The 12021-nt window shown below is 43.4% G+C and overlaps 1 protein-coding gene across 3 annotated transcripts in view; it reads left to right on the forward strand.

Annotated features, from left to right (window-relative positions):
- SPG11 (SPG11 vesicle trafficking associated, spatacsin) overlaps window positions 1-11609 on the forward strand; it is a 101915-nt gene extending 90306 nt beyond the window's left edge. For 2 of the 3 annotated variants that reach the window (XM_047766478.1, XM_047766479.1), the window contains exons 32-40: window positions 855-1053; window positions 1472-1606; window positions 4043-4176; window positions 4940-5047; window positions 7951-8119; window positions 8559-8647; window positions 8796-8951; window positions 9776-9927; window positions 10977-11609. In XM_047766478.1, coding sequence (XP_047622434.1) covers window positions 855-1053; window positions 1472-1606; window positions 4043-4176; window positions 4940-5047; window positions 7951-8119; window positions 8559-8647; window positions 8796-8951; window positions 9776-9927; window positions 10977-11157 — 1323 coding nt within the window. In that variant the 3' untranslated portion in view covers window positions 11158-11609. Of the gene's footprint in view, window positions 1-854; window positions 1054-1471; window positions 1607-4042; window positions 4177-4939; window positions 5048-7950; window positions 8120-8480; window positions 8648-8795; window positions 8952-9775; window positions 9928-10976 lie in introns of those variants that run through there. The other variant, XM_047766480.1, reaches the window with a different exon arrangement.
- Window positions 11610-12021: the final 412 nt, after the last annotated feature.

Consider the following 12021-nt stretch of genomic DNA (forward strand, 5'->3'; position numbering starts at 1 on the left):
ATTTGATGAGGGTCTCTTCCTGCCCTAATATCTTAGGTTTCCCATATGGAGCTTTCAGTATGGGAAAGAGCCTAAAATAACATTAAATGGAATATAATGACTGTACAGACAGGAGCCAGAGCAGCCAGGAATTGTTTGTGGCTTTCTGAATGAAAAAGAAAAAGAGTAAACTCTAAGTGCAGAGAAAGAGCATGGAGAGGAGGCTAAGCACTAAGAGCCCGCCTTGGACTCAGACACTTCTTTGGAAATTGAGGGTTTTTTGCTGCCATGGGAATGGTAAAGAAAGGGCTCTGTGTTTTATGTAACTTTGTCTTTTTTTTGTCTTTTTGTCTTTTTTAGGGCTCCACCCGAGGCATATGGAAGTTCCCCAGGCTAGGGGTCCAATCAGAGCTACAGCTGCTGGCCTGTACCACAGCCACAGCAATGCAGGATCTAAGCTGCGTCTGCAACCTATACCACAGCTCACAGCGATGCCAGGTCCTTAACCCATAAAGCGAGTCCAGGGACTGAACCCTTGTCCTCATGGATGCTAGTTGGATTTGTTAACTGCTGAGCTGCAACAGGAACTCCAGGTTTCACAATTTTTGAAAAGCTCAGTGTTCATTGAGAGCTAAGTCACCTGACACTTTCTGAAGACAGACCTTTCTCTTGCTTGTGTTCAGCTCATTGGCAAAGAAACAGAAAGGGCTAGAAAATAATGTTTTGTTTTTTCTAAGATTACTGTTCGGACTGAGTGATCTTTAAGCTTAGAGCATTATGGCATCTGTCCACATCAGATTTCAGGAAGGTCTGTCTTCTGCTGGCTTATTCCTGGCTCCCAATGATGACCTGGGTTGGCTTTGCCTTCCTCTCAGGAGTTGGGCTGTTGCTACACAGATGTCGCTGCCCAGGATGGTGAGGCCATGCTTCGGGCAATCCTGGCCTCTCAGCAGCCTGATCGATGCAAGCGAGCCCAAGCCTTCATCAGCACCCAGGGCCTCGAGCCAGACACAGTGGCTGAACTTGTGGCGGAAGAGGTGACCCGGGAGCTGCTGACCCCATCAGAGGGAACAGGTGCTCTACCTTTCAGGCCTCCCCGGGCTTTCAGACCACATTCTCAAGTTCCCAGTGTTAAGGATTTGCTGTTATGCTCATATACTTCTTGTGCGTTGTCCTTTCAAGTTGCCAGGTTGCACTTGTAAGAGAAAAACACACTGCATTTATTTGGTTGTTGTTGCTTTTTGTTTATTGTTTTATGATTGTATTTAGAGTAGCTGTGCCTTTTTCTGAGCTAATGAATTCCTACTGTCCTGTAAGATGCAGCTCAGCCAAGGTACTTGAGCACAAGAGGAGAGCTGCCCTGGGAGCTCCTTCAGCATTACCTCCCGGTGCCCAGACCTGCGCAGAGTGGGCCTCCTGCCTTGGGGCTCTTGTCTTTCTCTCACCTCTCTCAAGGTAAAACCAGCACCTTTCCCCCCATCTTTTTGTACAGGACATAAGCAGATCACCCCAACAGAGGAAAGCCAGTCATTTCTTCAGCTGACTACTTTGTGTCAAGACCGCACCTTGTTAGGCATGAAGTTGTTGGATAAGATTTCCTCCGTACCCCATGGGGCACTGTCTTGCAGTAAGTTCTTGGTTATTTTTCTTAAATTTTTTTTTCTTATTTTTCTTAAGCAGGTCTCCAAGAAGTCTTCTGGGGTTCAGTCTTTTCAAAATTCTGTTTGGATCCTTGTTCCTTCTCTGGATCCCTACTCCTCTAGGATTGGTTTTAAATTCTTAGTAGAAAGCCCTAAGTTCACTGAAGAAAATTTAGAAAATATGTATATAGAAAAGCAGCAAAATTTAAAATCACACAGAGGAGTTTCTGTTGTGGCTCAGGAGGTTAATGAATTAAATCTTTATAAAAATTTAAGCCAAGTTTTAAGAGTCAAGAGCTGGAGTTCCTGTTGTGGCTCAGAGGATTACAAACCCAACTAATATCCATGGAGGATATGGGTTCGATCCCTGGTCTTGCTCAGTGGGTTAAGGATCAGGCATTGCTGTGAGTTGTGGTGTAGGTCGCAGACATGGCTCAGATCTGGCGTTGCCATGGCTGTGGCATAGGCTGGCAGCTGTAGCTCATATCTGACACCTACCCTGGGAACTCCCATATGCCATGGGTGCAGCCCTAAAAAGACTAAAATAAAATAAAATCATACAGAAAAGTAACCTTTCAACATTTGGCATGTTTACCCTATTTTACTCTTATATTATCCTGTAAAATGGTTATTATATCCCCCATTTTAGAAGAAACTGAAGCTTTAGAGAAGTTGATTAATTAAATCTATTAAAATCTATTAATTAAACCTATTAAGTGGCAGAGCTGGCATTTGAACCCTGCGTGATTTCAAAGACTGCTTACTTTTCAGTGTCTGACTCATTATACACATTCAGTTGCATGTGTCCCTCATCTTTTTCTATGCACATATACAGGTTTTTATTTTTCAAAAATGGCATTATGCTGTGGTTACTGTTTATAATTCTGAATATGCTGTCATATATTTCCTTGACATTGACTATTCTTCTGTATCATTTTTAATTATTACATAGTATTTCTCTTTTTTCATTTTTTTTATTTATTTATTTATTTATTTATTTATTTATTTATTTATTTGGAGCTGTAGCTGCTGGCCTACCCCTCAACCACAGCAACATGGGATCCAAGCCACATCTGTGACCTGTGTACACCACAGCTCATGGCAATGCCAGATCCTTAACCCACTGAGTGAGGCCAGCGATCGAACCTGCGTCCTTATGGATGCTAGTCAAGATTCGTTTCTGCTGAGCCACGATGGGAACTCCTTTTCATTTTTTAAAATTTCATTGAAGTATGGTTGATTTATAATGTGATAATTTTACGTAGTATTTCTCTCATATGTAATTTTAACACATATACCCTATTGTACGACCTATGGATTGCTTCCACTTTTCTGCTGTTTTAAACCACTGTTAGCAGACATGCTTATAGGCATCTCTGTACATATCCATGACTATTTCCATAAGACAAATTCTCAATTCAGGAGTATGCCCATTTTTAAGGCTTAATATATATATTGCCAAATTTTACTTCAGGAAAAATATTCACTTCTCACTCCCTCTTAAGCATTGTATATCATTTTCTGGAACCCATTAATACTCTACAAGCAATTTGATAGACACAAAAAGCATTCTACTGATGTTTAGTGAAAAAATAAATGCATATTTTAAGAAGTTGAACAGTTTTATTTTGAAAATAGCCTTCTGTATCCTTTTTCAGTTTAGCAATATCAGTTACTGTGTACTAACTGTGTTCAAGGTACTTTAAAAATCAGAGATCTAGTGCACAAGTTAAGCACCAGTCCTGGAGCTCACAGACTAGGGGTACAATCTATAGGAAGAGCCAGATGGATGAGGTCAGGAAAGGTTTTGGGAGGAAATGTGCAAAGTAAGGCCTGAAGTGTTGGTGGTTTGCAGAGGGCCCCAGAGGGCACAGCATGTATTAAGGCTGAGAACCCCTTTTCTGTCTTCTAACATTGTGAGTGTTTTTCCTGGTTTGCTTTTCAGTTGTGCTTAGAGTGATTCTGTGTAGTAGTTTTAAATTTATATGTAGTCTAATCTTAATCTAGAAAGGCTGTAGAAGCACAGAGCATTAAATAACACTTGATTAGGGTAAGACTCTCCACTGAGATACTGAGAATACCTTTGGACTCATGTTGGCAGGTACTCCATCAGTTTGCAGAAAGTTTCGCTGTCTTTAGAAAGCTGGGGTTCTTTGTTGTCATTTGGGGGAGCCTTTTGGAAATACTGTCACTATATGCAGGCTGTCTTTGAGGAGAGAGTTAATCCCTATGTTATCACTGAGAGAAGAATGGACTTCGTCAATAGGCTGACCTAGAGCTAGATCTGGTGAGGTCAGGGGTCTCAGAGGACTGGTGGGAGAGCCTTTTCTAGACAGGCCCCTTCACTCTTCTGCCAGGCACAGAGCTAGACAGCAGGTGGCCAGGGTTGACAATCCTGTCTTACCAGTGCCCACTCCACCCAGCCACAGAGCTGCTGATCCTGGCTCATCACTGCTTCACACTAACATGCCACATGGAGGGGATCATCCGAGTCCTGCAGGCCGCACGGCTACTCACAGACAACCACTTGGCCCCCAGTGAGGAGTACGGGCTGGTGGTAAGTCACCCTCTCACTGCCTCCCCAACCCCCATCCCAAGGAAGCCTCTGTTAGAGCAGAGAGGCTGGAGACCAGTTCAGAGCTGCTCCGATCTTCAGGAATTTGCTCCTCTGGATACCACTACCTACTTGGTAGCTGGCTAGGCAGCTCAACCCTCTGCTCCAGACTATTTCTGTCAGAATCAGAGATTGTTCCATAGGAAAGGAAATCAAGAGGATTCCCGCCATGCTCTAGGACCGTCGTTCCGCTTACCAGGCAGTTAGCTTTTCTAGATAGCTAAGTTAGCTTTTCCAAACTAAGACAGCAGTTTCCCGCAAAACAAGGTTCAGATCTGCCTCATACCTGAATTGAAATGAGCTGACAACTCAAGCCTCCTTGACCTCAGCCAAATCCTTTTGTCTTGAAACTGACCCAAGTGGCTGAGCAAGGCTTTGGGTGCTGTAATGAGTGGTAGGAAGAAGAAAAGTGCCTGCCCAGGAGGATGGCACTTGATAGTCATGTTTAGAGACAACTGAGGAGGGAACAGCCAGTGATATTTCAATGACTAGCATTTCTGAATCCTTCAGCGAAGGCCTCTACTGGGTACACTGGATGGGAGGGAGGGAAACAGGCAAGGAGAATAGGAGTTAAGCATGGCAGCCTGGCTGCTGGCCTTTCTTCCTGTTGGAACTTGGCATTTGAAAGCAGCCAAACTATTGGGATAGTGGTCTGGCTCAGAGAACCCCAAGTGATGCTGATGCAGGCTGCCCTCTCCCTTTGCAGGTGCGTCTCCTCACTGGCATTGGAAGGTACAATGAGATGACCTACATATTTGATTTGCTGCATAAAAAGCACTATTTTGAGGTACTGATGAGGAAGAAGTTGGATCCGGTAGGTGTACAGTATTTTTTTTTTTTTTTATGGTATTACTATACTTGATTTTTGTTGTTGTTGTTTTTGTTTTATTTTCCCACTGTACAGCAAGGGGATCAAGTTATCCTTACATGTATACATTACATTTTTTTCCCCACCCTTTGTTCTGTTGCAACATGAGTATCTAGACAAAGTTCTCAATGCTACTCAGCAGGATCTCCTTGTAAATCTATTCTAAGGTGTGTCTGATAAGCCCAAGCTCCCAATCCCTCCCACTCCCTCCCCCTCCCATCAGGCCGCCACAAGTCTCTTCTCCAAGTCCATGATTTTCTTTTCTGAGGAGATGTTCATTTGTGCTGGATATTAGATTCCAGTTATAAGTGATATCATATGGTATTTGTCTTTGTCTTTCTGGCTCATTTCACTCAGTATGAGATTCTCTAGTTCCATCCATGTTGCTGCAAATGGCATTATGTCATTCTTTTTTATGGCTGAGTAGTATTCCATTGTGTATATATACCCCATCTTCCGAATCCAATCATCTGTCGATGGACATTTGGGTTGTTTCCATGTCCTGGCTATTGTGAATAGTGCTGCAATGAACATGCGGGTGCATGTGTCTCTTTTAAGTAGAGTTTTGTCCGGATAGATGCCCAAGAGTGGGATTGCGGGGTCATATGGAAGTTCTATGTATAGATTTCTAAGGTATCTCCAAACTGTTCTCCATAGTGGCTGTACCAGTTTACATTCCCACCAACAGTGCAGGAGGGTTCCCTTTTCTCCACAGCCCCTCCAGCACTTGTTATTAGTGGACTTATTAATGATGGCCATTCTGACTGGTGTGAGGTGGTATCTCATGGTAGTTTCGATTTGCATTTCTCTTATAATCAATGATGTTGAGCATTTTTTCATGTGTTTGCTGGCCATCTGCATATCTTCTTTGGAGAACATTCTATTCAGGTCTTTTGCCCATTTTTCCATTGATTGATTGACTTTTTTGCTGTTGGGTTGTATAAGTTGTTTATATATTCTAGAGATTAAGCCCTTGTCGGTTGCATCATTTGGTGTACAGTATTTTTGAGCTGCAGTATGATAGGTACTACTGACATTCAGGAGTCTTAGGTTTTTGGGCTTCCAGCATAAGGAGGGAGAGAATTGAGGACCTCCCTAGGACATGTGCTGTAACCAGTAGCTTAAGGTTACAATTACGTGAACAGATGCTAAATAATGAAGAAAATGAGTTTGTGCACCTCCACCTCAGTCTCTGTCACTTACCTGCCTTACTGTCTCAATGCCTACTTTGGCAGGGGCAGAAACCCTTCCTGAGAGCCATGTGGAAATGGACAGACCAGCTTGGATGGCTATGTCTGGGGGATTTTAGAGCGGGGCATTTTCAGGAGTTCCAGTTGTGGCACAGCAGAAATGAACCTGACTAGTATCCATGAGGATGTGGGTTCAATCCCTTGCCTTGCTCGGTGGGTTAAGGATTGGCCATTGCCATAAGCTGTGCTGTAGGTCGAAGATGCGGCTTGGATCTGGTGTTGCTGTGGCTGTGGTGTAGGCCGGCAGCTGCAGGGCCAATTCAAACCCTTGCCTGGGAACTTTCATATGCTGCAGATGCGGCCTTTAAAAAAAGCAAAAAATTTAAAAATTAAGAAAAAAACAGAGTGGAGAATTTTCAGGGGACTCTCAGAAAGTGTGTTGCTAAGAGATGTTCAGAAATGAATGCCAAGCTCTGGGCCTGGAAAGCTGTGGAGCTATTTATGATGATGCCATGAAGAAACCTGGGAAACAAAGACATGACTTGCCAGGCCTTTGGTCTCTGGGTGCCTGTCTGTCCTCAACAAACTGTGTGACACTAGGCATGTCACTCACAGAGCCTCTGTTTCCAAGTCATTCATTGGCTGATTCATTGTTTCAGCCCATTTCTAAGGATTTAAAAATCTAGGTGCACTTTTGACTTCCAGGAACTTGGACCTACCCAAGCAAGATTAATGCATATTCAATGTTAAGATACTTGGAAAACAGAAAACCGCAGAAAAAAAGCCCTGTGTGTTTAGCTATTATCTGGAGACAGGCACTGCTACCAATTTGGTATAGGCCCATTCCTCGCACATATACCCACAAATATATATACATACATGTTTACGTATTAACAAATTTCTGTCAGGCTGTGCAGACAGGAATTGGTCTGCTTTTCTAGTTAACAATAAGCATGAGTATTTCCCAAATCAACATCGATTTTAATGTTTACGTGGTATTCTCTTAGACCTTATTCTGGACATCTGGATTATTTCTCATCATTTGCTAGTAAATGTCCTTGTTACATCCACCTAATTAGCACTTTCCTCTGCTTGCTTCTTTTTTTTTTTTGTCTTTTCTAGGGCTGCTCCTGTGGCATATGGAGGTTCCCAGGCTAGGGGTCTAATTGGAGCCGTAGCCACCGGCCTACGCCAGAGCCACAGCAACGCGGGATATGCGCCGCATCTGCAACCTACACCACAGCTCACAGCAATGCCGGATCCTTAACCCACTGAGCAAGGCCAGGGATCGAACCCTCAACCTCATGGTTCCTAGTCGGATTTGCTAACCACTGAGCCACGACGGGAACTCCTCTGCTCACTTCTTTAGAAGAATCCTTTAGAAGTTCAGGATCCTAAAAGCGGAGTTGTTAGAATAATGCATGCATGCACTTTTAAGTTCCCTTCTGACAGGTCTTACCAGTCACGCTCTCACCAGCAGAGATGTGCCAGTTTCCTTATACTCAAGACAGCATAAATTTTTGCATTCATTTTTGCTTATCTCTTCCTTTTCCTTGGTAGTTTTTGAGGAACGTTCAGAATCAAAGAACTCAGCCAGTCCTGTCAGCCTTGCAGTTCCTGGTTGACACCTTGTCATACCCTTTTTTTTCTCCTGGGCAGAGTGGTACCCTGAAGACGGCCCTGCTGGACTACATCAAACGTTGCCGCCCTGGGGACAGTGAGAAGCACAACATGATTGCCCTGTGCTTCAGCATGTGCCGGGAGATCGGGGAGAACCATGAGGCAGCTGCCTGCATCCAACTGAAATTGATTGAGTCTCAGCCCTGGGGTAAGCAGAGGTCACAGCAGCAACCCAGGGCAATGCTGTCGGCCAGGGAAGGTTCTTGGGGCTAAGGAAGGCAAGAGCCATGAGACTAATACGCACCTCAGCTTCTAACATTCATTCAGTAGAGCCCCAGGAGGGCAGATAGGAGAATGGAGGGGGACTTGGAAGGCATTTACCCTCTTGTAGCCTGTGCATCCAGGAGTGTCATCTGTCCAGAACCAGATGTATAGTGATGCTGAGTCAGCTTGCCTTGTGTTCCAGAGAAAAATGAATTAGATGATGCAGTGAATCCTATTCTAGCCCAATAGCCCTTCCCTGAGACATACCTGCCTCCCTACGAACCTGAGCTGGGATGTTTCTACAGCCCACCCAACTGCTGAATGGGATGAGAGTAGCCAGCTTTGAGAGTCAGACACACCCCAGTTTTTTTACACTCCTGCAGAGGACAGCCTCAAGGATGGGCACCAACTGAAGCAGCTGCTGTTGAAGGCCCTGACTCTGATGCTGGATGCAGCAGAGAGTTATGCCAAGGTAATCATGATAATCTTATTCCACACTGACCATGGGGTTTGGTGTCTACAGTAAGAATAATTTTGTTCTGTTGCTCAAAAGTTCACAGGGGAGATGATGGCAACAAAGTCCTTCTTGACCTGTGGCTACCTCTACCCTTATCCCTCAGGATTCCTGCGTGCGACAGGCCCTGCATTGTCACCGGCTCACCAAGTTGATAACACTGCAGATCCACCTCCTGAACACTGGCCAGAACACAATGCTCATCAACCTGGGCCGCCACAGGCTGATGGACTGTATCATGGCACTTCCTCGGTTCTACCAGGTAAGCAAGGCAGAAAAATCTAGCCAGTGCTGCCAGCATCCATTCCTGCTGTTCCTCTCATGAGACCCAGAGGGTGAGTGACTTGCCTAAGGTCTCAGGGTTAGTGACAGAACCAAGACACTCCGGCTCTCCTGATACCATACTGCCTTTTCATAGCTGTATTTCTAACCAGCACACTGTTTGGGCAGAGGTTGGAGAACAGTGAGACAGTACTGTCTCCTTGGCCCACACTATTAGGCCAGCAGAGAGGCAGACACCTTTGCACAGTTGAGTTTCGGGGAAGTATCCCTACCACTGGTCCTGGGAGCATCTCTTAACCCCAGCATTTCCAGAATAGGTTAGCATAGGGACCCAGGGCTTCCAGGAGGCAGGATCTACTCCTTTACTGGGGAGGGGTGGTTATCAGAGAATTAGCCCTTTCACTCTTCTCAGAGTTGAGTTAGAAAAAAAATTTTTCTAATTTTTTTGTCATTCAGTGGCTCGAATGTTGGATTTTAGTTCCCAGATCAGGGCTTAAACCCTGGTTAACAGCAGTGAAAACACTAACCACTAAGACTATCAGGGAATTCCTGAGAAAAATATTCTTGATTAGCAGTTCTTTTAACCGTTGTGAGGAAGATTAAAAATACTGGAGGTGTCTGGGTTGAAAAGGGATGGGAAACTCCTCACCAACCCTGATACATAGAGCCTTTTTAATACTATGGGTAATGATCACATTCACTGTGTGAAATGTACAGTATTAAGTTGTTTTCTAGAACCGCCTACTTTCAATTTTACATCAGATAGGCTCTAATGGTATCCTGCTTCACCTCCATCCTTTTAAGGCTTCTATTGTGGCTGAAGCCTATGACTTTGTTCCTGATTGGGCTGAAATTCTATACCAACAAGTGATTCTTAAAGGAGACTTTAATTACTTGGAAGAATTTAAGCAGCAAAGATTATTAAGATCCAGTATATTTGAAGAGATTTCAATGAAGTAAGTATTAAAATGCCTTTGCTTTGAGACCAGGCACGGGTTAAGAATTTTATGGCTAAGTGTAACATGCCTATAGCTACCTCTCTGCTTGAGACAGTAAAGAGATATTAATACCCAGAATGAGATCTTTCAACAAATTTACACAGATGAATGAGAATAGTATGTTTATGGTGCCCTGTACTTAAAATAGGATACTTAGCTTACCTGAGGTGCCCAAAACATTAAACATCAAAACATGTAGAGTACTGAACTCATTCTAATAAAATTTTTTTTTTTGCCTTTTTTAGGGCCACACCCAAGATATGGAGGATCCCAGGCTAGGGGTGGCATCAGAGCTGTAGCTGCTGGCCTATGCCTTCACCACAGCTCATGGCAACACCGGATCCTTAACTCACTGAGCATGGCCAGGGATGGAACCTGCCTCCTGATGGCTACTAGTCAGATTCATTTCTGCTTGAACCATTATGGGAACTCCAAGATATTGTTTTTGTGTTTTTTTTTTGTCTTTTGTCTTTTTAGGGCTGCACTGAGGCATATGGAGGTCCCAAGCTAGGGGTCTAGTTGGAGCTGTTAGCTGCTGGCCTACGCCACAGCCATGAGGGATCTGAGCCACATCTGTGAGCTGCACCACAGCACATGACAATGCCGGATCCTTAACCTGCTGAGCGAGGGCAGGGATTGAACCCACGTCTTCATGGTTCCTATTCGGATTCGTTTCCGCTGCACCATGACAGGAACTCCCAAGATACTCATTTTTAATGAAGTAATTTCATTGTGTATCAAGCACCCCCTAATACGAGTCTGAGATGATTTCCCAGACTCAAGCATCTTCTCCTCTATAGGTAGTGTTAAGTGTCAGGGCTGATAGCCTTCAGGTACTGTATCTTTTTTTTTGGGGGGGGCTGTGCCCACAGCATGCAGACCATCCCGGGCCAAGAACTGAACCCAAGCCATAGCAGTGACAATGCTGTATCCTTAAACCTGTTGAGTCACCAGGGAACCTGAGATACAGTATCATAACCTGTACACTTTTCTGTTTCTTTGTCTAGATGTAAACATCATCAACCTACCGACCTGGTTGTGAAAAACCTGAAGAAGTTACTCACATATTGTGAAGATGTCTACTTGTATTACAAGCTGGCATACGAACACAAATTTTATGACGTTGTAAATGTGCTTCTGAAGGACCCTCAGACAGGCTGCTGTCTAAAGGACATGCTAGCAGGTTAGATGGAGTCAGATGACATGAGCATAGTTACTGCCAGGAACTGATAAGTGCCTGATTTTCTTGTACTGAAATAAATAAATGAGATGTTTGTGGTCAGAGAAGAATAATGCACTGGGGATCTCTGATGTCTGACTATAAAACCTCAGGGCTGACCATACCAGTCCTTTGTGAATAGTGGGTAAAGAATGAGAGCATTTTCACAAGGACATTCCTATTTTAAAATGATTGTTCATCTATACCATTTTATAAAGATACTGGTATTATGACTGATAGCTCCATCTTCCTCAGGATAGCTTCTACTTTAGGATATGATACGATATTCTAGTAAAAAATACCTGTGCCTGCAGATTCCAGTTTCAAAGGAATTTAATATTATTTACACAGTTAAGGAACAGATGATACATTTCCATTTGTTAGAAACTGATGTCTATAATAAAATAGATTTTTAAATTCAGTGTATGTCATTATTACTGCTAAGGAAATCTTAGCTCTTGTCTACCTTAAAACAATCTTTATTGGCTGTAATTATTGCTAGGTAGTCATTGCTTTGTTAATTCCTCAAATCATTTAGATGGTCCTGCTTCCATTTAGCGGTCTACAGAGCTTTGATTGAGGCTCCTACTTCCAATGTAAGAGAAATTTAAAACATTTTTTGTTCTGTCCCTGCTTTTGTTTCTGTGGCAGTTTCAAAAAATGATGCCAACAACAAATTTGGTTAAACCGCTTAAAAGAAAATACCTAACAGAAGATCACCCAATTTATGCTTACAGCCATAACCTGAGTTATAACCTTAATTACTCCAAATAAATAGTTATTACTTAAGCCTTAATATCTAAATAACTAAGTACTTTCCCCAAATAAATAAG

The sequence above is a fragment of the Phacochoerus africanus genome, chromosome 2, assembly GCF_016906955.1.
Source record: "Phacochoerus africanus isolate WHEZ1 chromosome 2, ROS_Pafr_v1, whole genome shotgun sequence".
Lineage (NCBI taxonomy): Eukaryota > Metazoa > Chordata > Mammalia > Artiodactyla > Suidae > Phacochoerus > Phacochoerus africanus.